At 41.8% G+C, this 22,471-nt stretch overlaps 1 protein-coding gene across 1 annotated transcript in view; it reads left to right on the top strand.

The window, feature by feature from the left end:
* The window catches only part of SLC6A6 (solute carrier family 6 member 6), an 84,358-nt gene that overhangs the window by 38,090 nt on the left and 23,797 nt on the right, over positions 1-22,471 (top strand). Inside the window, 6 exon segments of the mRNA XM_077451618.1 lie at positions 7,660-7,761; positions 7,764-7,893; positions 16,735-16,867; positions 17,119-17,253; positions 18,680-18,783; positions 18,873-18,997. Coding sequence (XP_077307744.1) covers positions 7,660-7,761; positions 7,764-7,893; positions 16,735-16,867; positions 17,119-17,253; positions 18,680-18,783; positions 18,873-18,997 — 729 coding nt within the window.

Genomic DNA, 22,471 nt, shown 5'->3' with positions numbered 1-22,471 from the left:
TGTGTAAGTCCAATGATCGAACAATCCATTACAAAAGGTATAAAGGTACACCATGTAGATCAGGGTTTCTCAACTGGGTTCCTCAAGAGGTTGCTAGGGGTTCCATGAGCAATTTCTGCCTCTCCAATAAGTTCCGACTGGCACCATTGATATTTTTAGCTATCTGTAAGAGGATAACTCTTCTCAATGACCACAAGTGTAAGGAGAGTTCTTCCCACTGTCTTCTTCTTCCTCTTCCTCTTCTTCTTCCTCTTCTTCTTCCTCTTCTTCTTCCTCTTCTTCTTCCTCTTCTTCTTCCTCTTCTTCTTCCTCTTCTTCTTCCTCTTCTTCTTCCTCCTCTTCTTCCTCCTCTTCTTCCTCCTCTTCCTCCTTCTTTTTTTTTTTTTTTTTTTTTTTAGCAGAGATTCCCTGAGACCGGAAAGTTCAAGGGTCCCTCTGTGTTGAAAAGGGTGAGAGAGGCTGTTGTGAACAAAGTGTAGAGCAGTGCATACATAAAGGCTTCCATAAATAGTAACTAAACATTGAAGATTGTTTGATTGGTGTCTCAGCGACCTATAGTCTGGGTCTTATCAGAGTGTGGGAAGGCAGTGAAAGGGACTGTTAGGAGAATACCTGTAGTGAGTGGAGACCACTGACCAAAAACATCAGGCTAAGCACAGTTCTCAGTTCTTAGATTGAATTGTCTGAACCACTAGACCGATGATTGGTGTCGGAGTTGCAAGCCAAGGTCGGTGCAGGAGAAGAGTTTCATAGTCTGGGTCACAAGCCAAGGTCGGTGCAGGAGAAGTTTCGTAGTTGGTGGTCACAAGCCAAGGTCGATTCTAAGTAGCAATAGAGGTAGCTTGATTCAGCGGGCAGGATAATGTGTGAAACACAATAATCTGGCAAACGGGAAGTGCAGAGAATGAGTACAAAAGTGGTAGTAACGGCGCTCTCCTACTATTAATTATGCCTGCGGGAGGCTTACCTGCTATTGATTGTACTTAATCTTGACGTGGGTGGGTGTACCAATAAACAGTGTAACTAAGAGCTGCCTATGTGATATATTGTCACATGTGAGATATTGTCACATAGGCAGCTCTTAGTTACACTGTTTATTGGTACACCCACCCACGTCAAGATTAAGTACAATCAATAGCGGGTAAGCCTCCTGCAGGCATAATTAATAGTAGGAGAGCGCCATTACTACCACTTTTGTACTCATTCACGTTTTTCACCTTTTGGGTGAATAAATAAGGTAGTGGTAGCCCCCCCTTTTTACCACTAGGGTTTTGGTTTTTACCACTAGGGTTTTGTTTTCTTATCATTAGGGTTTTGGATTTGGTTGTGTTTTTCACTTGTTGGTAATTATATATATTTTAAAGAAATAATTTAGGGTCCTTAGCGCACCTTACCCCCCCTTTTTTTTTTTATATACGGGAAGTGCAGAGACATGGCTTAAATCGGGAGGTTCATGGGAGGAGCCAAGAGTTCAAGGTTCAGTAGAAAGAAATGCACAAGGCAGGGTTGTCCAATTGATCAGGCATGGTGCTCTCCGGCATCTCAGGTAGCTCAGCGAGAAGAGTCATTGCCAGAGACAACAGAGGTCCCAGGTTCAAGTTCAGGCCCTGACAGGAACTGAATAGTATAATGTTTTTGAGAAGTTGTAAGGTGGATGGGGAGGTGGGATAGGAAAGTGATCAAAATGTAGGGTGTTGAAAGAGAAATAGGGTACTAAGTCGAAGAATAGAGGAAAATGGAGAGAGAAATAGAAATATGGGGGGCATTTAAGGAGTTATGAAAGCAATCTGAGAGAATACAGCACTGTGGAAAGTCTAGGGGCTGTGTTGGGGCCACAGGGAGAAGGGGAAAAGTTGTGAGAGTTGAGCCAGGAAGGAGGTCAGTTTTTAGGAAGAGAGCCAAGGAGAGAGCTCCTGAGCCTTTCAGGTGGTTGGATACTGAAATTGAAGGTGGATTTCAAATTTTTTTTCGACCCAAGGGGACTGAAATGAACTGAACACCACTGAGAAGCCACTGCTTCTCAGTGGTCACGCTGTGGTCCACACCCAACACACCTGCTGAAAGGGTGCTCACCAAGCTCGTATGCCTCACGCTAGTAAGAAATAAATCAAAGATGGCCGCACTCCAACTTGATCCACTTTATTAATGTATAGTAAAATCCATAAGGCAAAAACTACATACAGTGGGGGACAAAAAGCAAGATTGACACTGTTTGTACATTAGCGCCTAATCATACCCTCCTGAACTCCAAATTAACATCCAGTTATGATTAAGCGCTGACGCATGCAACTCGTCAACCTTGCTTTTTGTCCCGCACTGTATATCGTTTTTTCCCGTCATGGATTTTACCATACATGAATAAAGTGGATCAAGTTGGAATGCGGCCATCCGGGATTTCTTTCTTGCCTACTGAATTTAGTTGAACTTTTTCCATTTTGCCTTCCTGAATGGGCAGATAAAGTTTTCAAAAAACATTGTCTGTGTAACAAATTTCTTTTAACTCTGTAAAGCAGGGGTCTCAAACTGGTGGCCCTCCAGATGTTGCGAAACTACAAGTCCCATCATGCCGTTGCCTTTGGGAGTCTTGCTCTTAACTGCCAGCCTTGCAATGCCTCATGGGACTTGTAGTTTTTCAACAGTTGGAGGGCCATCGGTTTGAGACCTCTGCTGTAAAGGGTATTACGTTTTGCACAATGGTTCTTTTGACATCTGTGAAAATGTGCGCCACCAGCTTAGATTGTGTATATATGTGTGTGTGTGTGTGTGTGTGTGTAATATATATATATATATATATATAATATATATATATACATTTTTTTTTTATATAATAATATAATTTTATATAAGAAAATCTGTTTGGGGTTCAAAGTAATTTTCTAACCAAAAATACAGATTTTCACTGGTAAACAAAAAGTGCCCGGAGGGGCCTGGTCTTCAAGTGGTTGACAGGGTCAACTTAAAGAGATTTTCTGCTTTTAGGTTTGACCGGTCTGCTCGGAGAACACAATTTCATGTTCTGCCCAATCCTTGAGGTCTGAATTTTTGAACTTTTTTCATCTGTACTTTCCAGATGGTGTCTGTTATAAAACTAATCAAGGGCAAGAAAAGTGTGTCAGGCAGACAGATGGAGAGCACACGATGGCTTGTCCCCACTTTAGTGCGGGTGAGGACAGCGGCATAGAGGGCAGTGGGACTCGGGGGGGCTGCACGGAGAGCAACGGACAGAAGTCCAGTTGCCTGGGGCAATCTATTGGTCGTCATCTTTTTAGCGAACTGACAGTTGTGAGCTGGTTAAGGGGGGAGGGGGGGGGGGAGACAGATGTTAGTTCATTTCACACATCATCAGTGCAAGTTATAATTTTCGCCCGTGGATATTTTATAGTTATGTAGAGGAATAAAAGTTACTAGGAAAGTCACAGATCTCTGAACACAGCCGTTCCCAGGAATGCACTCTTCAGCTCCAGTCTGGTTGCACTAAGTTCAGATCTTAATGGAAGGGCGGACTTTAGCTTTGCTCACTTGCCAAAGCCCATGTTGGACTCGTTTAAAACTGCAGCCAGCGCTCTTGTTATGTTCTATATTCGGCGCTCCCAGACTGGAGCCAGAGAGTGATTTTTAGGAAAAAATTATTTGAAAGCACAAGATGCTGTTGCTTATCTCTGCTGAAATGTATCACTTGCCTGTTTTTTTTTCTGGCCTCCATAGAATGAGCTACTGACCTGCAACAAACATGCAACAACTAAAGTCATAGTCAAAAACAAACTCCTGATCTGCATGCTGATTCCAGTTCAGGGCCTCAAAGAGCTGAAGAAAATGGATCAGCATGGCAGCCAGGCAGCTAGCATTTTCAGGAACGATCTCCATAAATACGTTTCTGACATGCCACAATATGCAGCAAGAGTATCACCTTTTTATCATTAAAAAGTCACCCTTGATCTCTGGTCCAGGGACTTTTGCCTAGGCTCAGATTTCATCAGCGTGTTGCAGGCCAGAGAAAGCATTTCCACAGTCTCCTCTTCCCAAGTGATCAGACTGCAACATTATATCTGTGTACCAAGTCATAAGGTGGGGGGCTGATACATGTTAGACATTTATGTCAGGATCTACATCTTTGTGCCATCTCTGAGTCGGCATCTCAGTCCAGCAAGTAGATGGTGACCCCGGATAATACTTGAACAAAGACGGTGCTTTCATGAAGAGAAAAGAAGGCATTGCCAGGGGGAGTACTGTGGTCTCTGAAAAAAAAAAAATACTTGAAGGTGTTACTCCAACACATTTCTTAAAGGAGAACTTAAAGTAAAGCCTTTTTAATGTTGGATAAATAAGGAAGGGTTATAACCCCTGTCAGATATTTTTTATTTTTTTTGCCATCTGTGTCCCTGTTTGGGGGAATTCTTTTCACTTCCTGTCCCATCGCCAAAATAGGAAGTGGGAGTAAATTCCTCCAAACTGAGGGAATCCCTGTTTGTCACCAGAGCAAGTGTCCCTTTTGGAGGATTTCCCCTTTCATCCCTGTTCTGGTGAACAAAATTTGGGATTTTATTTCACTTCCATTCTCGGAGCCGTGATAATAATAGTCACCGGGGCAAATGGAGAAGGTGAAACCGGAGCTTTCCCTCCATTGTCAAAACATAGTCACTGGCTAAGGTTAGCAGACCGGTGGCATGTTCTTTCCTTTCCATCCTTCCTTTTCTTTCATTTTCACCCTTGCCCTTCCCTTCCTTTTTTTTTTTCCCCCTTCCCTTTTTTTTCCCTTCCCTTCCCTTTTTTTTCTCCCCCCTTTTCCCTTTTTCTTCTTCTTTCTTTCCTTCTCCTTCATTTTCCCTTTTCCTTTCCTTCTCCTTTTTCTTTCTTCTTGTCTTAGTTCCCTTCTTCCTTTTTTTTTATTTTTTTATTTTTTTTTCCTTTTCCTTCCTTCCTTTTTTCATTACTTGATTTTCAAAATCTTATTGCCTCTTTATTTTTTTTCTGTATTGCCAAATCAGGCTGTACACAGGAGTTTAGGTCTGATTTATCACCTCCGGTAATGTTACCGTAATGTTATTTATACAGGACTGTTGGGTGAGGCGTTATGTAACTGGCCAGAACATGCACCCCTATAGTACAGAAAACCGGTGCAATATTACATCGTCTTCTCCCATGCCAGCACAACCAATACACGGAGGGGATCGGGTGTCCACAGCTGCTCCATACACTTGGCGTTGAGCTAAGAAGGAACAAGAGTGCTGGCACAGTGAGAAGCACATTGGCTCTCACGTATCACTGCGTGATTACAAAGGCCAGCTGTACACAGCCCAGTATATGCCAGGCACGCGATCGATTCAAGCAAAGCACATACTAGTCCGGACCTGTAGTAATATGAGTCTTAAGACATTTGCCCATCTACAGACACTTTATGGTAGACGTTAGCCCTAATGAAGTCTCATTTAGCTCGCAAAAGCACGTTTGTAATTTGCTTTATTATGAATGGAAGGCTTTTTTGATTCCTTTGGTCCCTTCTCACCATAACCTGAATGGTTATACTGTCTTTGGGTCCCAAAACCTACTCCATAGAGTAGAGGAAGCCACCTGGACGTGGGGAGGGTACCCAGCTACCTCACAGAAAAAAATGGCTAAGCCAACTAAATGGGATGATTGGGGCAGGACCCATTAGGATTTGTGAAGACAAGGAATATGGAATCTCCAGATGCAGGTGTTGGATGGGTTAGTTTTTTATGCTCAACTGCAAACAAGTACTTCAAACCATCCAGATGGCCCCCTTTGAGGATCTTGGAGTGGGTATCCTGAGAAAGCCACTTGGACCCAGGGAAGGTCCCCTACTACATATAAAAAATGGCTCAGCTAACCAGATGGGATGATTGAGTCAGGGCTCATTAGGATTTGTTAAGCCATAGGGGAAGCGGGATTTCTAGTTGCAAGAGTTGAACGGGTACTTTTTAGGACGGGTCCCCATTTTAGGACCTAGGATTGGGTCTCTTGAGAGCAACCTCCAACATCCTGTGGGGAGATGGGAATATTTTCCACAAATATGGGGTGGGGTGAGATGGTGGTCCTCAAAGATGAGTAAAGGGTTTAAAAACAGAGGTATTCTCTATTAAAAAGGAAATATGCGGAGAGGCAGGAGAGCTCTTTATGGTGTAGTAAGTTGACAGAACTTTTAGTGCTTTGCGGTTTTCTGGAAAACCAGATAAATATGAACTTTGCGAGTGGCTAATTTCCATCACAGATGCACCATTTCCTAAGGGGGAGATATGGTCCATTTCTACCTATGTCGGCTGTTTTTCATAATTTAGGGAGACACATTTCTGGGAGTTTTGGCCCCTGTTGTCCTCTGTCCATCCCAGATTTGGTTGCAGGCTTTCAGGGGCTGGAACCACACATTTGGAAAGCACATTTAACAATATTTTTTTATATCTGGCTAATCTGTTCTTGTATTGCTCTACAACCCCCAACCAGTTCTCCTGAAGAAGTGTACCTATTTATGCCTAGTCCGAATATCTTCCTGAAATACCTAATTGTGGCCACTAGATGGAGCCAACAATCAGTGAAAATAAGCATATTAGACACAGTACGGAGATTATTTGATAGCTGTGCAAATGCAGATGATCAGAAGAGTTAGATCAGTGTTCTCCAACTGTGGCCCGGGGCTATATGCAACCCTTTTCTTGCTTTTATCTAACCCTCAGGACACTGATACCAACAATGGGGCATAATTCCTACCACTGACGCCAACAATGGGCCTCCATTCCTCCCAATGGCACCAACATTTGGGCCCAATGACGTAAATGATGGGGCACAATTCTTCCCAATGGCACCAATGATGGGGCACATTTCCTCCCAATGACACCAACAATGGTGTAAAATTCTTCCCAATGAGACCAACCCTTGGACCCAATAACGCCAATGATGGGGCACAATTCCTACCAATAACACCAAAAATGGGGCATTATTTTTTTTTCCTACTGACGTTGGGACCTTTTCCAACCCAATGGCCACAGTCTGTCTGTCCCCCCCCATAAAGTCTGAAGGACAGTAAACTGGCCCCTTGTTTAGAAAGTCAGGAGACCCCTATGTGTTAGATAACCAATGTACCCACAAACAATAGCACATTGTATTCTGAAAGCAGGCCATAGATTTTTTTTGAAGTTTGATGGTCGATTGGCACAAAATTGCTTTCAAGAGGGTGTTGGCTTTACTTTCAGTGTTATCCGAAGCCTTGGGGACCATGCGATAACTAAAACACAAAGTTGGCAGTTCTTTCGGGGGATGCAGGTTTTCAAGCTGTCACTCACCGCAGCTGCTCTCCCACTCCCAGTGGTTGGTAAAGAGTTTAGACAGAACGATTCAGCTGCTTTTTGTTTATGGATGTCTATCTGCTGAAACAGCTCACTGATCATGGCGTTATCACTCACACACCCAAGTGCATTTCTGGTCCTGGAATCACTTCGATAGCAAATCTGGTGCTGCAGGATGGAGGTGCACCGTTTCAATTTTTCAGCTAATGCCAAAAATCTATGGGTCTTCTTCTTTTTTTTTTTTTTTTTTTTTTTTTTTTTTTTTTTTTTTTACTTTTTTCAGTTTGTATTGTTCGCCAACAAAGATGATCCATTAGAGTGTGGATGAAGCTGCGGCTAATAGCATTTTCTCGCCCTTTCCCAGGTATCGGCTACGCCTCCATCGTCATTGTGTCCCTTCTGAACGTCTACTACATCGTCATCCTGGCCTGGGGCGTCTATTACTTATTCCAGTCCTTCCGGGGCCAGCTCCGTGGGCTCTGTGCCACCAGGCGTGGAACACCGAGAACTGCGTGGAGGACACTTTTCGGAAGAACCGGACGATATGGCTGGCGCTGAACTCCAGCAACTTCACCTCCCCCGTCACAGAGTTCTGGGAGTAAGACCCGTCTATGGTTCTGTGTGTATGTGGTATAGGTGTGACATCGGGGTGTGTGTGGTGTTGGGGTTGGGTTGTGTTGCATTTAGACAGCCTATTCATACGAATGGCAACGTACCACAACACACCAGAAAGTGGTCCTGCACAATTTTTTTTCGGATGCAGTGCACGACGCACCATGCATTCTTACGCACTGCAACAGAAGTGCACTGGGGTGTTGTATAACGTATCGGTTCATGCTTTGCACAGGGTGGATTTGATTTAAATCAAGTCGATTTTAAATCAAGATTTTCAGTCATGATTTAAATCACTAGTAAAAAGGCTTAATTAAATCTTAATTTTTAAAAAGCAACTGTCGTATATCTCTGTCCCACAGCGGCTCCTCCTCTGACCCGCTGTTGACACACCGACAGTCCCATTAATTTTAATGGATGGCTGGTGATGCGGCAGCGACACTACAAGGTGAGGGGCGTGGCAGCAGAAGGCGAGTGGATGCCCGCTAACGGGTGCTGCCATGATGGATCTGAAATGACAGGTGCTCTTTTAACCATTTACCCCTTCCTGACCAGGCCATGTTTTTGAGATGCGGCACTGTGTCGCTTTAACTGACAACTGCGCGGTCATGCGACATTGTACCGAAACAAAATTGATGTCCTTTTTTTATTTTTATTTTTTTTCCCCCACAAATAAGAACTTTCTTGTTAGTGGTATTTGATCAACTCTGCGGTTTTTATTTTTTTGTGCTATCAACAAAAAAAAAATAGCGACAGTTTAAAAAAAAAAAAAAACTAAATTTTTTTACTTTCTGCTATAATACATATCCAAAACAAAAATATAAAAAGACAAATTTATTCATCGGTTTAGGCCAATATGTATTCAAAATTGGAGAAATTACTACGCTAAACCAAAATGTAACTAAAAAGCTGCTAACACTGAAACTAATAAAGTCCGGACAAATGTGAAAACCAAAGTGTAGCGCTAAATATAATGATATAACGGCAATAAACTGAAATAATAAATGTGTATAAGCAGGTTTAGTGAATGTGTAAAAGTCCAATGTTCACAGGCGTGAACAAAAAAAGATTTTTTGTGAGAGTTCAGATAAACAAACATAAAAGAAACTACTGGAAAAAACGTGTCCATCTAGTACATAACTTGTGAATCCCTCAATTGGAATTGGTGATGGTGCAAACAATATGTGACTAGCTGTGAAGCTGTAGAGGTAAAGGAATCCTCTATCAAGAGTATGAATGGGTACTCTTACCGGATGCGGTGGACCCACTTACCAGCGGTAGTGGGTCAATCAGGCTTGTGTAGGCACAATGCCTCAGGGTTAAGAGTTGGCAGAAAGAAAGTAACTCCAAACGGGATAGTAATACTCCTCGACAGTGATGGTCCAACCAAAGTTCCTGGATTCAAATGGCTCTAAAAAAAAAAAAAAAAAGCTTGGAAACTCCATCCGATGGGGGGGGGGGGGGGGGGGGGGGCGACTAGAGGTCGATGGTGTATACATATGGGCTCAATCGAACCAAGGTAAAGATTAGAGGCATTTATTTTAAAAAGTACAATACATCATAGTAGATGAGTACAAAAATACTGGTGATCACGAGTTCTAAAAGTAATAAAAAGCAATATGGGGAGCAAGCGTAGCGAGCTTGGTGCGTTTCGTACCAACGGACTTAGAACAGCTGGGGCAAAGTTTGTTGGGACGAAATGCGTTGGAATCGCTACACTTGCTCCCCACATTGCTTTTTTATAACTCGTGATCGCCAGTATTTTTGTACTAGTCTACTATGATGTATTGTACTTTTAAAATAAAAACCTCTCTGTTTTTTGACCTGTACCATATGGAGCATCTCCATTTCTTCTTATCTTTTACCTTGCTTGAGCCTACCTGTATACACAATTGGCCTCTATACGGCTCCCCTATTGGGATGAGTTCCAAGCTTTTTTTTGAGAGCCATTTGAATCCAGCAACTTCGGTTGGCCCCAACCCTGAGGCATTCGGCCTGCACAAGCCTGACTGGCCCACTACCGCCAGGTAAGTGGGTCCACCGTATCCGGTAAGAGTACCCATCGATACTCTTTTGATAGAGGATTCCTTTACTTCTCCAACCTCACATATTATTCGCACAATTCCATTGAGGATTCACAAGTTATGTACTAGATGGGCACGTTTTTTGCCAGTAGTTTCTTTTATGTTTATCTGAACTCTCACACAAATCTCTTTTGTTCACACCTGTGAACACTGGACTTTTGCATGTTCACTAAACCTGCTTATGCACATTCATTATTTCAGTTTATTGCCTTTTATCATTATATTTAGCACTACACTTTGTTTTTAACAATATGTATTTTGCTACATATTTTGGTAAAAATGCAATAAGTACCGTATTTATCGGCGTATGACACGCACTTTTTTCCCCCTGAAAACTAGGGGAAAATCATGGGTGCGTGTTATACGCCGATCTCCACAGTCTGTGAGGGCTGCCGACATTGACCGAGCCGAGTGTACTGTGTACTCGCCTCCGCTCAGTTGCGCTCAGTCCCGCTTCCTAGCCTTTACGTCCCACCATTGGACTGGGTGTTGTGTTCATCATAGGAGCCGGGCCAAGGGGCGGACTGAGGCGTGACTGCGAGCGGAGCCGAGTACACAGTACACTCGGCTCAGTCTATGTCGGCGGCTGAATATCTGTTTGATCTGGAGTCATCCATCCATCCATCCGGGTGGGATCTGTCATTTAAAACTGTCAGACTTTATATGTCTGATAAGCTGCTTTATAGTCGCACTGTAGCTGGTGCAGGTTTGTATGTGTGAAGATTTTTTTTTATTTCTTTTTTTACCTTTTTTCACTTCTTGGTGAAACTTCTGTTCTTGGTGGATTTCTTTTATAGGTTTCATCTATATCTGGACTTTATTACATTTTTAGATGTATAACCTGAATGGTGCAAGCACTAACTTATGAGCACGTGGTTTATATGACATTATTTTTGGTAGACATGTGCAATTTGTTTAGTTCCCAATTCCGTTTTTTAATGAATTTTGACAAATTCCATTAATTCCCAAATTTCTGTATTTCCGAATTTTTCAATTTCCGCAATTTTGCAAATTCGGGATGAGGACATTCGGGGATGAGGACATTCGGGATGAGGACATTCGGGATGAGGACATTCGGATGAGGACATTCGGGATGAGGACATTCGGGATGAGGACATTCTGGGATGAGGACATTCGGGATGAGGACATTCGGGATGAGGAAATTCGAAATGAGGAAATTCGAAAATGAGGAAATTCGAAATGAGAAATTCGAAATGAGGAAATTCGAAATGAGGAAATTCGGAAATTCGAAATGAGGAAATTCGAAATGAGAAATTCGGAAAATTCGAAATTTGGAAAATCAAATGGAGGAAATTCGGAAATTCAGAAATTTGGAAAATCAAATGAGGAAATTCGGAATTCGAAATTTGGAAAAATCAAAATGAGGAAATTCGGAAATTCGAATTTGGAAAAATCAAAATGAGGAATTCGGAAATTCGAAATTTGGAAAATCAAAATGAGGAAATTCGAAATGAGGAAATTTGGAAAATCAAAATGAGGAAATTCGAAATGAGGAAATTCGGAAATTCGAAATTTGGAAATCAAAATGAGGAAATTTGGAAAAATCAAAATGAGGAAATCAAAATGAGGAAATTGGAATCAAACAATGAGGAAATTGGAAAATCAAAATGAGGAAATTCAAAATGAGGAAATTTGGAAAATCAAAATGAGGAAATTCAAAATGAGGAAATTTGGAAAATCAAAATGAGGAAATTCAAAATGAGGAAATTTGGAAAATCAAAATGAGGAAATTCAAAATGAGGAAATTTGGAAAATTCAAAATGAGGAAATTTGGAAAATCAAAATGAGGAAATTTGGAAAATCAAAATGAGGAAATTTGGAAAATCAAAATGAGGAAATTTGGAAAATCGAAAAGCTGAAATAACTTACTAATAACTATTAAATTATAGGTATTGGAATTTCCTTTCAAGTTTGGCTGTTAGTGAACGTAACGAGTACGACTTTATCTGAAGTTAAGAATTTATCTGAAATAACAAATGCTGTATCTAAAAGAATGGAACGTAATGATCTAATAATAATAAAGAACAATGATAATTAAAACCTTTTTATTAGTATTACTGTTTTTTCTGTTCCATTTGTTTACATGCGGCATTCATTATTTTCGGATAATTCAGAACTTCAGATAAATATGTATTCGTTATGTTCACTAACAGCCAAATTTGAAAGAAAATTCCAATACACATAATTTATAGTTATTAGTTATTATTTCAAATCTTATTGATTTTCTTTATTTTTTTTTCAGATTTTCAAATTTCTGAATTTAGAATTTTCGAATTTCCAAAAAAAAGGCAAAACAAAATGAAACGAAAAACGAACAAATTTTTTGTCAGTGCACATTTTGTCTAAATTTTTTGGGACTATGCCTCTGAATTGATGGAATACTTGGTGTGCTGTCAATTCGTGGGCAGCACAGTGGTGTAGTGGTTAGCACTCTCACCTAGCAGTAAGAAGGGTTGCTGTTTCGAATCCCAACCACGACACTACCTGCCTGGAGTTTTGCATGTTCTCCCTGTGCCTGCGCGGGTTTCCTCCGGGTACTCCGGTTTCCTCCCACAATCCAAAGACATGCAGGTAGGTTAATGGGCCTCTGTCCAAAATTGGCCCTAGTATATGAATGGGGACCTTGGATTGTGGGCTCCTTGAGGGATAGACGTGCACCGACGTGAGTGTGCAATTTACAGGGATAGGACAATTGTAGACACTTGCTCAGGTTGAACTGGATGGACTGGTGTCTTTATTCAACCTTACTAACTATGAATTTGGAGACATCACCGGCTGCTTCCAGTTTGAATATCTCCTATCATCGAATGTTTAGGAAAAATTCACTGTACCCACAGTAAGCCTTCCTATACTGTAGTTTATTTTCTTTTAGAAAAAAAAGGTTTACTCCTTATGAATAAAAGTGAGATTGTTGGAAGAAACCATCAGTGGTAGATGTATTGCTCCAAACCCCTGGACATCTTGGTCTGTATGTACAAATCATGAAAAAATGTAAACTTAAATACAACACGGATTATCATAAAATATTGGACACATCTATTTGAATACAAAAAATAAAAATTGGATGTGAAATGAGCAATGACTATAGAAATATCATTGTCTCCATGCATATTAATTGTAACAAAAGAAGGAAGTAGGGAAAGAAAGGAGGGGGGGATTTGGGACATTTATATGAAACACACCATTGGAATATAATGAATGGATTGATTAGTTTAACTAACATTTATTGGCTACAAACGAGCATATTGAACAATAAAATTCAACACGATACACAGCATACAAATTATAACAAACATGATTAGTAAATCACATAATAGACTTAGCTAAATATGCATCATTGTATCCAAATGTTAACATGTTAAAATGGTGGCAAACCCAATTATCTAAAAACATGATTGACATGATAATAAATGATTGACTTATGGTACCCGGGGGGGGGTTAAGAATAGCATAGTAATGCATAATTGCCGTGACATAACTTCAATAAAAAGCTTGACGCGTTTCGTGGATATCTTCCTCTCATCAGGAGCAGAGGATATATCAATGGGTAGATTTTCTGGTACTAATATTGGATGGTACTAATATTATTGGCAGCTTGGAGAGCTTTGGGAACATAACCCCTGGGGGGGGGGGGGGCTGAGGTAATGGCACTGGCGCAACAGCAGGGCAAGACCACCAATCAATCGACATCGAGGTGTGATAATGAAAGCCGCCCAGTCTGCCGCAGAACACTAGTACCTTTTGTACCACCAACCCCTCCATTTAGCATGTAAGACTCTACGAGCAGGGCCCTCCTGAACCTTTTGTACTGTAATTGTGTTGCCCCCCCCCCCCCCCCCCCCCATACATTGTAAAGCGCTGCGTAAACTGTTGGTGCTGTATAAATCTGTGTATAATAATATGATAAAAAAATGGTAGCAGAGAAGGCTTTGGCCTTCTCTCCTACTAGCACGCTAGTGTGACGTTGGTGGGTTTCTGCGGCGGACTGACCGCCTTTCATTATCGCACCTCGATGGAGGATACATTTTACTTATCTATTGTCCCCCTTGTGACAACTCTATACTTGTGGCCGGAAACTCAAATGGGCTTCCCGCTATACTAATCACAACCACAGCTGTCGATTGGGGATTTTTTTTCCATGAAATGTCCATTGATTGGTGGGTCCTTGCCGTGCTGTTGCGGCAGTGCCATTACCTCAGCTCCTCCCCCGGGGATCCTGTTCCCACAGCGCTCCCAGCTGTCAATAATAATAGTACCATCCACGCTTTTGTAGCCACGAAACACGTCAAGCTTTTGTATTGATGTTATGGCACAGCAATTATACGTTATTAGACGACTCTTACCCCCGAGTATCATGAATCCAATTATACAGTACCATGGCCTTTTATTATCATGTCAATCATGTTTTTAGATAATTGGGTTTGTCACCATTTTAACATGTTAATATTTGGATACAATGATGCATATTATGTAATGATTATAGTTATTATTACCTCGTTTATTTAGCCAAGTCTATTATGTGATTTAATAATCATGTTTGTTATAATTTGTATGCTATGTATCGTGATGAATTTTATTGTTCTATATGCTTGTTTGTATCAATAAATGTTAAACGAATCAATCGATTCATCATATTCCAGTGGTGTTTTTCATATAAAGTCCCAACCCCCCCCCCCCTTTTTCTTTCCCTACTTCCTTCCTTTGTTACAATTAGGCACATCTAGTTAGTCGAATAAAACATTTTTCGCTATAGTGGGCCTTTCATTTAGGAAATGGAACTGCTGCAGATTGGCAGCTGTTATGAAAGTATAATTATAGCGAATATTCAGGTTCTGTTATGTTCTAGTCCCCCCCCCCCCCCCAAAAAAAAAGTGGCACAACGCCACGTTTTTGTGTTTTTCCTATTTATTAGTGTTTATTTTTAGGTCAATTTTCTTCGGAATGCTTCATCCCAAAGCTTGGGAGATCTGAGGTTTTATAGCTTCTGTGGCGGTTGGCCAGATATTCTTGGCATTTGTCTGATCAGTCTTTTGCCAAAACTTTAGCTGTGGAAAAACCCAAATACCGCGGTTCAGGGGTCAGAGCACATCTCTTAGAAAGCCAAAAAGTAACATTGCTTAATCCTCGCAAAATGACTCTTGTGGATGTTTGACTTTGTTACCGCACATGTTTATTATGATGATCTGAGCGAATAATGTAACCACCATCATTCAGAGAGAGTAGAAGAGGCCCAAAGGCAGCACCTTGTGCTATAATTTAGAGGATTCTCCAATGCCTAGGAACTGGCCGCATGATTAGGAACCAAAGTAATGGGGTAGCACTCATGTTTTAGCAATAGATACTGTTCAGAGCACTTAAAGTATATGTACAGTATACACTAACTCGGGGCGCTTAAATCTTTGTAACTGTCCTTCAGACCTTAGGGGGAAAGACTGTGGCCAGAGGGAGGAATAGTGCCCCAGTCGTTGGTGTCCGTGGGAGGAATAGTGCCCCAGTCGTTGGTGTCCGTGGGAGGAATAGTGCCCCAGTCGTTGGTGTCCGTGGGAGGAATAGTGCCCCAGTCGTTGGTGTCCGTGGGAGGAATAGTGCCCCAGTCGTTGGTGTCCGTGGGAGGAATAGTGCCCCAGTCGTTGGTGTCCGTGGGAGGAATAGTGCCCCAATCGTTGATGTCCATGGGAGGAATAGTGACCCATCATTGGTATTAGTTACAGTCCTCCCGTGTCCCAAAGAGTCCCGATGTTGACCGTCCAGAGCAGAGAGCACCCACTGTGAGTGTATACAAAAAATTACAAATCTGAGGCCTCCTATGACCACTGGCAGTGGCATCCAGAGCACTGTGCATTATAGGCCATCCCACAGACCCGAGACCACCATCCAGCACTGTGCAGCATTACAGATCTCCTCTGACCAGTGACCACTGCCCACCGGCATCCAGAGCACTGCATTACAGGCTATCCCTCAGACCTGAGACCACCATCCAGCACTGTGCAGCATTACAGTCCTCCTCTGACCAGTGACCACCATCCACCAGCATCCCGGGCACTGTGCATTACAGGCTATCCCTCAGATCTGAGACCACAATCCAGCACTGTGTGCAGCATTACAGGCCTCCTCAGACCACCGTCCAGAGCACTGTGCAGCATTACGGGCCTCCTCGGACTGTCTAAAGTGGCTAAATCTGTATCTGTGAGTTTGTTCAAACCTTAATACCATAAATAATATGATATTCGATTTTTTTTTTTTTTTTTTTTTTTACTCCAGGAGTATATAATTTGGAAATTGTATAGAAATTCTTAAATAATGCATTACAATTTAACTAAACGCATTCGATTTTATAGTTGACTAAAATGATTTTATTCGGATTTTATCCAGGTGTTAGTAACATGTACTGGAGATTTTAGTTGACTAAAATACGACTACATTTAAAAGCATTGCAGATGACTAAAATGGGACTAAAACTAAAATGGCATTTTAGTCAAAAGACTATAACTAAAACTAAATCAAAATCAAAATTCAGTGCCAAAATTAACACTATAGGACTTCTGCTGACAATTTTAACAGTGTGGTGAAGTGGGTATGGGTACATACTGGACACGCCATTTGTAATTATAAAATATTTTGGAACACTAGTTCTTGTTAGTGATGTATTCTCTAGCACAGCATTCTGTATAGGTGAGATACACACTCATATATTTTAATCAACTTTTTCTTTCCATCCGCAGGCGCAAAGTTCTTACTTTATCAAAGGGAATAGATGACATTGGGGTGGTGAAGTGGGACCTGGCACTGTGTTTGCTCCTCACCTGGGTCATCTGCTTCTTCTGTATCTGGAAGGGCGTCCATTCTACAGGCAAGGTAAGAGGGACCCCAAGACAGGTAATCTTCAGCACTGAGAGATTGGCGGGTATATAAATGATTAACTAAGTATTTTTAAAGAGTAACTCCACTTTTGTTAGAGAAAAAAAATTCCCTTTGGGTGATCAATGTACATTGCAGGGAAATGGTGGCCTTTAGTTCTCTATGGGAGCCTCAGTGGTGCTGGGTAACAGCTGCCATGATCATCTCTGGAATCTCGTAGACAATGTTGTCCTCTGTTTCCGCTCTAGGTGGTGTATTTCACAGCCACCTTCCCATTCATCATGCTGCTTGTGTTACTGATCCGTGGGGTCACCTTACCTGGAGCCGCAGAAGGGATCAAATTCTACCTGTACCCGGACATCACCCGACTGAGTGATCCGCAGGTGAAAACCTTTCAATGTGTCCATTGTTTAGTGTCCCCTTAAGGTAGCTTACAGTAAATGTACATCTCAAATAGTTTATGTAAATCAGGGGTCCCTAAGTTTAGTTGGTGTTTTTCTAGGAGGATTCAGAAGTTTGACTTAAGCTTAAAGGGATTGTAAAGGTTCATTTTTTTTATTTTCTACATGGGTTCCTTTAAGCTAGTGCATTGTTAGTTCACTTACCTTTTCCTTCGATTTTCCCTTCTAAATGTTTTTTTTTTTCTTTGTCTGAATATCACACTTCCTGTTTCTCCTCGGTAAACTTCTCACCATCATCCGAGCTGGTGGTTAGTCAGCCAGAACAGCTTACTAAACAGCTTACTGAGGAGGAACAGGAAGTGAGAAATTCAGACAAAGAAAACAAAAAAAAAATCATTTAGAAGGGAAATCGAAGGAAAAGATAAGTGAACCAACAATGCACTAGCTTAAAGGAACCCATTTAGAAAATAAAAAACCAACCTTTACAACCCCTTTTAATGAAGCGTTTTGTTACATACAGAAGTTTTAGATAATTGTGCGCTTCCGACCTGAATGCCCCGTACACACGATCGGATTATCCGACGACAAATGTTGGATGTGAGCTTGTTGGCTGAAAGTCCGACCGTGTGTATGCTCCATCGAACATTGTTGTCGGACTTTTCCGCCAACAAATGTTGGCTAGCAGGTTCTCAAATTTTCTGCCAACATAACTTTGTTGTAGGAATTTCCGATCCTGTGTACACAAGTCCGCCACACAAGTTCACGCATGCTCGGAATCAAGCAGAAGGAGCTGCACTGTTTATTGAACTTCCCTTTTTCTTGGCTTGTCGTACGTCACCACGTTCGGAATTGTTGGCCAACATTTGTGTGACCGTGTGTATGCAAGACAAGTTTGAGCCAACATCCCTCGAACCAAATCCACGGTTTTGTTGGCGGAAAGTCCGATTGTGTGTACGGGGCATAACAGTTTGGGGGAGACCCTTTTCTGTTTCAGCATGACTGTGCTCCTGGGCACAAAGCCAGCTGCATAACAGTTTGACCAGTCTGGTGTAGAGGAACTCAAGTAACCCACATAGAGTCCTGGCCATCTGAATAAGCACCTTTTTGGGGTGAGTTGAAAAGTTGATTTGCAAGCCAGGACTTTTCCTATAACATCAGTACGAGACCTCAGAAATCGCTTTTGACTAAATGGTCACACATTGCCATAGAGGGTCTTTCCAGAAGAGTAAAGGCCATTAAAGACACTAAGGTAGGGGGACCAACTGCATATTATTGCCCATGATTTTTTAATGGTTGTCCAACAAGCTCACATAGGTGTGATGGTCAGTTGTCTGGAAAACTTGGTATTGGTACACGTCACGTGTTGCTTCTCACCACCACCCTCCCTCTTGTCTTTTATCCCCACAAGGTCTGGATTGATGCTGGCACCCAGATCTTCTTCTCCTACGCCATCTGCCTGGGAGCCATGACGTCCTTGGGGAGCTACAACAAGTACAAGTACAACTGCTATAGGCAAGTCGTCGGTCAGCGGGGGTGGGAGGTGTGCGGGGGGTTCCAGGTTTTGGTCATTAACACTGCTCCGTGACATGTGTGTGACATAGGGACTGTATGCTGCTGGGATGCCTCAACAGTGGTACCAGTTTTGTGTCTGGCTTCGCAATTTTTTCCGTCCTGGGCTTCATGGCACAAGAGCAAGGGGTGGACATTGCAGATGTGGCAGAGTCAGGTACTGTATAACAATAAAACGGTGAGGCGGTCAAATAGAGATGCAGCTCTCCTCTGTGTAGGAGCAGTCCGTTGAGAGTATTACGTTTCCCATCATATACTAGGTCCAGTTTAAAATGAATGGAAGCAGCAAATGGCCCAGGTTCTTTAGGCTGCACTTATCTGCAATACTACTGAAGGCATGCTAAAACAACCATAATCTGCACTTTAGTAATGCTTAAACTAACTATAAAATGCTTTAACTTCTATTGCATCTTGAAGAATCAGGGCCTTTTTGTCTGTGTTGACTACAGTAACCAGCCAGAAGCCAAGTGGCATTTTGCTAAAAGTTAAGACTCTCTAAAACGAATACTCGGCTGTTAGAGGCAATATAGACATGCCGCCTCCATTTCTTATAAATTGTCCCTCTAATGCATGGGTCTTCAAACTACGGCCCTCCAGTTGTTCAGGAACTACAATTCCCATCATGACTAGTCATGTCGATGAATGTCAGAGTTATACAATGCCGCTTGGGATGTGTAGTTCTGCAACAGCTGGAGGGCCGTAGTTTGAAGATTCCTGCTCTAATGGGAGAAGAATAGAAGAACAATTCCCATAGTCCTGAGATTGATCTTCAAAAAAATAACATCATCCTAGTTTCACGTTGATTTATGAAAACCAGAGCCAAGGAACAGTCGACTATTACTATGGAAGCGTCCCAGGAAATTCTCACACAATCGATGTTACGACATTGCAACCAGTCACTGGAGAACTGGCCGGTTGTTGTGAGAACATCTTCCTGGATGGTATTTTTTGCTGCCCGTGACAACCAATCAGGTTTTAGAATTCTTTCTGCAACATTGGGAAAATGGCGGCTGGGATCAGATTGGTTGCCACTAGGGACCTAGCCATGTTTCCTTTGTTCAGGCTTTCATGAAGATGTTCCGGTGTGTTTTGATATAGAATAAGTGTAGTGCCATTATGGAAACCCAAAGGCCCAGGGATCACCCAAAACAGTTACTCAGTTTTGGCCTGGTGCTGGCAGTTTGAATCACATGCTGGCTCCTAGTATTCCCTTTGGGGACTCTACACCAGATTCCCCAGTTCTCTCCAATCGTCCTACACATTATATAGCTATATGATTGGATCCCACTGATGGGGCGATTCAGTTCGCATTGTGCGCTATATAAGTATTTCATTCATTCATTCTCTATAACAGTGATGGCGAACCTTGGCCCCCCAGATGTTTTAGAACTACATTTTCTGAGATGCTCAACTACACTGCAGAGTGCATGAGCACCATAGAAAATTTAGTTCCAAAAACCAAAACCTAGTTCCAAAACCTAGTCACCTAGTTAGTCAGGTTGAAAAAAGACACAAGTCCATCTATTTCAACCATAAAAAATAAAAATAAATAATATCTGGGCGGCTAAGGTTCGCCATCGCTGCTCTATAAGATCTCCACACTGGAGTCTTTGGAGGATGTTTGAGGCTGGAAACGCACCTCCACTTTGCGTTAATGTTTGGTACATTTCTGCAGTGCACATCATAAGGTAACGCTACATGGAATACATAGAGAGCCCACAGTCTAGGGTTGCTGCCCGGTTGGTAAAAATGGAAAGTACTCATCTGTAATCCCCGTTTGAGCATCTGGTTCCCCGCTATCAGCTCCGCTATACATAGAACCCACCACCAGTCTAGGGCTTTGCTGCCTGGTTGGTAAAAATGGGATTTGATGTTCCCATCTGTAATCGCCCTTTGGCCATCTGGTTTTTCAACTATCAACTCTTCTTTAAAAGGATTGATATTTTCCTCCCGTAATTGACCATACTCAGGAGACAATTGTGCCCCGATATGGTGGATTATCGTCAGATCAGGAGAGAGTTGTAGATTCCTGACCCTCTGCAGATGCCCCCCCGGCTTAAAGACCTTAGATAATGCTGTAATGCCAGAGGTTTCATTTATGAAAAGTCACTAATAGACTATGCAAAGTGCCGAAATTCCATCAGGAATAATTTCTGCCCTTTTATCTGGGAATCCTGCTACCTCCTCTGTCATAGGCGTGTGCAGCCTATTGCATTAGGGTGTGCACCCCGAGGCTCAAACACACATGCCTTTCTCAGAAGCCTCAGCTACAAGGGGCAGTGGATGAATGGGAAGCGCTCTGTGCTGAGTGGCTTCCGGTTCATTCACAAATTCACAGTCATGAATGGACACAGCGAGCGAGTGTGTTCATTTAGAAAAGGAAGGGGTTGGTAAATTACATATTTACTAGCCATTTCCCCTGTTCTCCATCCTGAAACATCCCCTGCAGCACCCAGGGGGAGAGAAGGCAGCAGCGGGGGGGGGGGGACCAGGAAGTAGGAGGAATCGGCACCGCACGTAGGGATTAAGGTGTGTCCAGGCACACCCCATTGCGCACGCCTATGTCCTCTGTATATAAACATAGTGGACAAAAAGGGTCGTCGCACAGAACCATTTGAAAGGATGCTGCAATCATAACCGCAAGCTCGTTAACAAGCCTGCCATGTATGGCTGCAACTCGCTTCTGTAAAAAAAAAAATTTAAATGTAAATTTGCCGAGATTTCTGCACAGCATTGGCTGTTTTCTTGATTTCTACCTGTTGCCAGTTTGCTAAATTCAATTTGCTGTTGAGTTTTGTGAATACGTTATTGTACAGGATGGCGAAGCCGGCCAGAACATATAATCAATAACGTTGCATTATTTCTGGAACGTGTTGGATGGAATTTAGTATATGGATCTTTGCAACACAAGTGTATATTTTTGGGCTGTTTTGTAATTCATGTATAAATAATCCCATAGACATTCAATGCCAGGAACATTAAGGGCCTATTTGCATTGCAAGTACAAATCCCATTCTTTCCTATGGGGCTCGTTCACATCTATATGCTTCAGTGTGAAAAGGTAAAGGGAACTATATGGTCCCATTTATACCTACATTCAATGGACCGTGTGAATTCAGCCCGACGGCTTTGAATGATGCAAGGTGGGGAAAAATATTCCAGCTGTGGCCCATTGTTTTAAAAACTGATGATGCCATATAGTGTATCCCAGGTCAATGGAAAGTTTAGGTGAGCTAAAAGTATTGTTTAGTCTTTGTTTCTCTGTTGTATAACTGCAAAACAATTTCAATAAATAATTATTCAATGCAAAATAAATAAATAGAATAATTGACCGTAACTGCAAAAAAAGTTAAAAAATGACCGTAACTGCAAAAAAAGTTAAAAAAATGACCCAATGCAAAAAATAAATAATTGACCGTAACTGCAAAAAAAGTTAAAAAAATGACCCAATGCAAAAAATAAATAATTGACCGTAACTGCAAAAAAAGTTAAAAAAATGACCCAATGCAAAAAATAAATAAATGACCGTAACTGCAAAAAAAGTTAAAAAAATGACCCAATGCAAAAAATAAATGACCGTAACTGCAAAAAAGTTAAAAAAATGACCCAATGCAAAAAAGTTAAAAAAATG

The sequence above is a fragment of the Lithobates pipiens genome, unplaced genomic scaffold (genome assembly GCF_037356315.1).
Source record: "Lithobates pipiens isolate NorthernLeopardFrog02 unplaced genomic scaffold, aLitPip1_a1.2 Scaffold_23, whole genome shotgun sequence".
NCBI lineage: Eukaryota > Metazoa > Chordata > Amphibia > Anura > Ranidae > Lithobates > Lithobates pipiens.
This window is presented reverse-complemented; position numbering and strand designations above follow the sequence as displayed.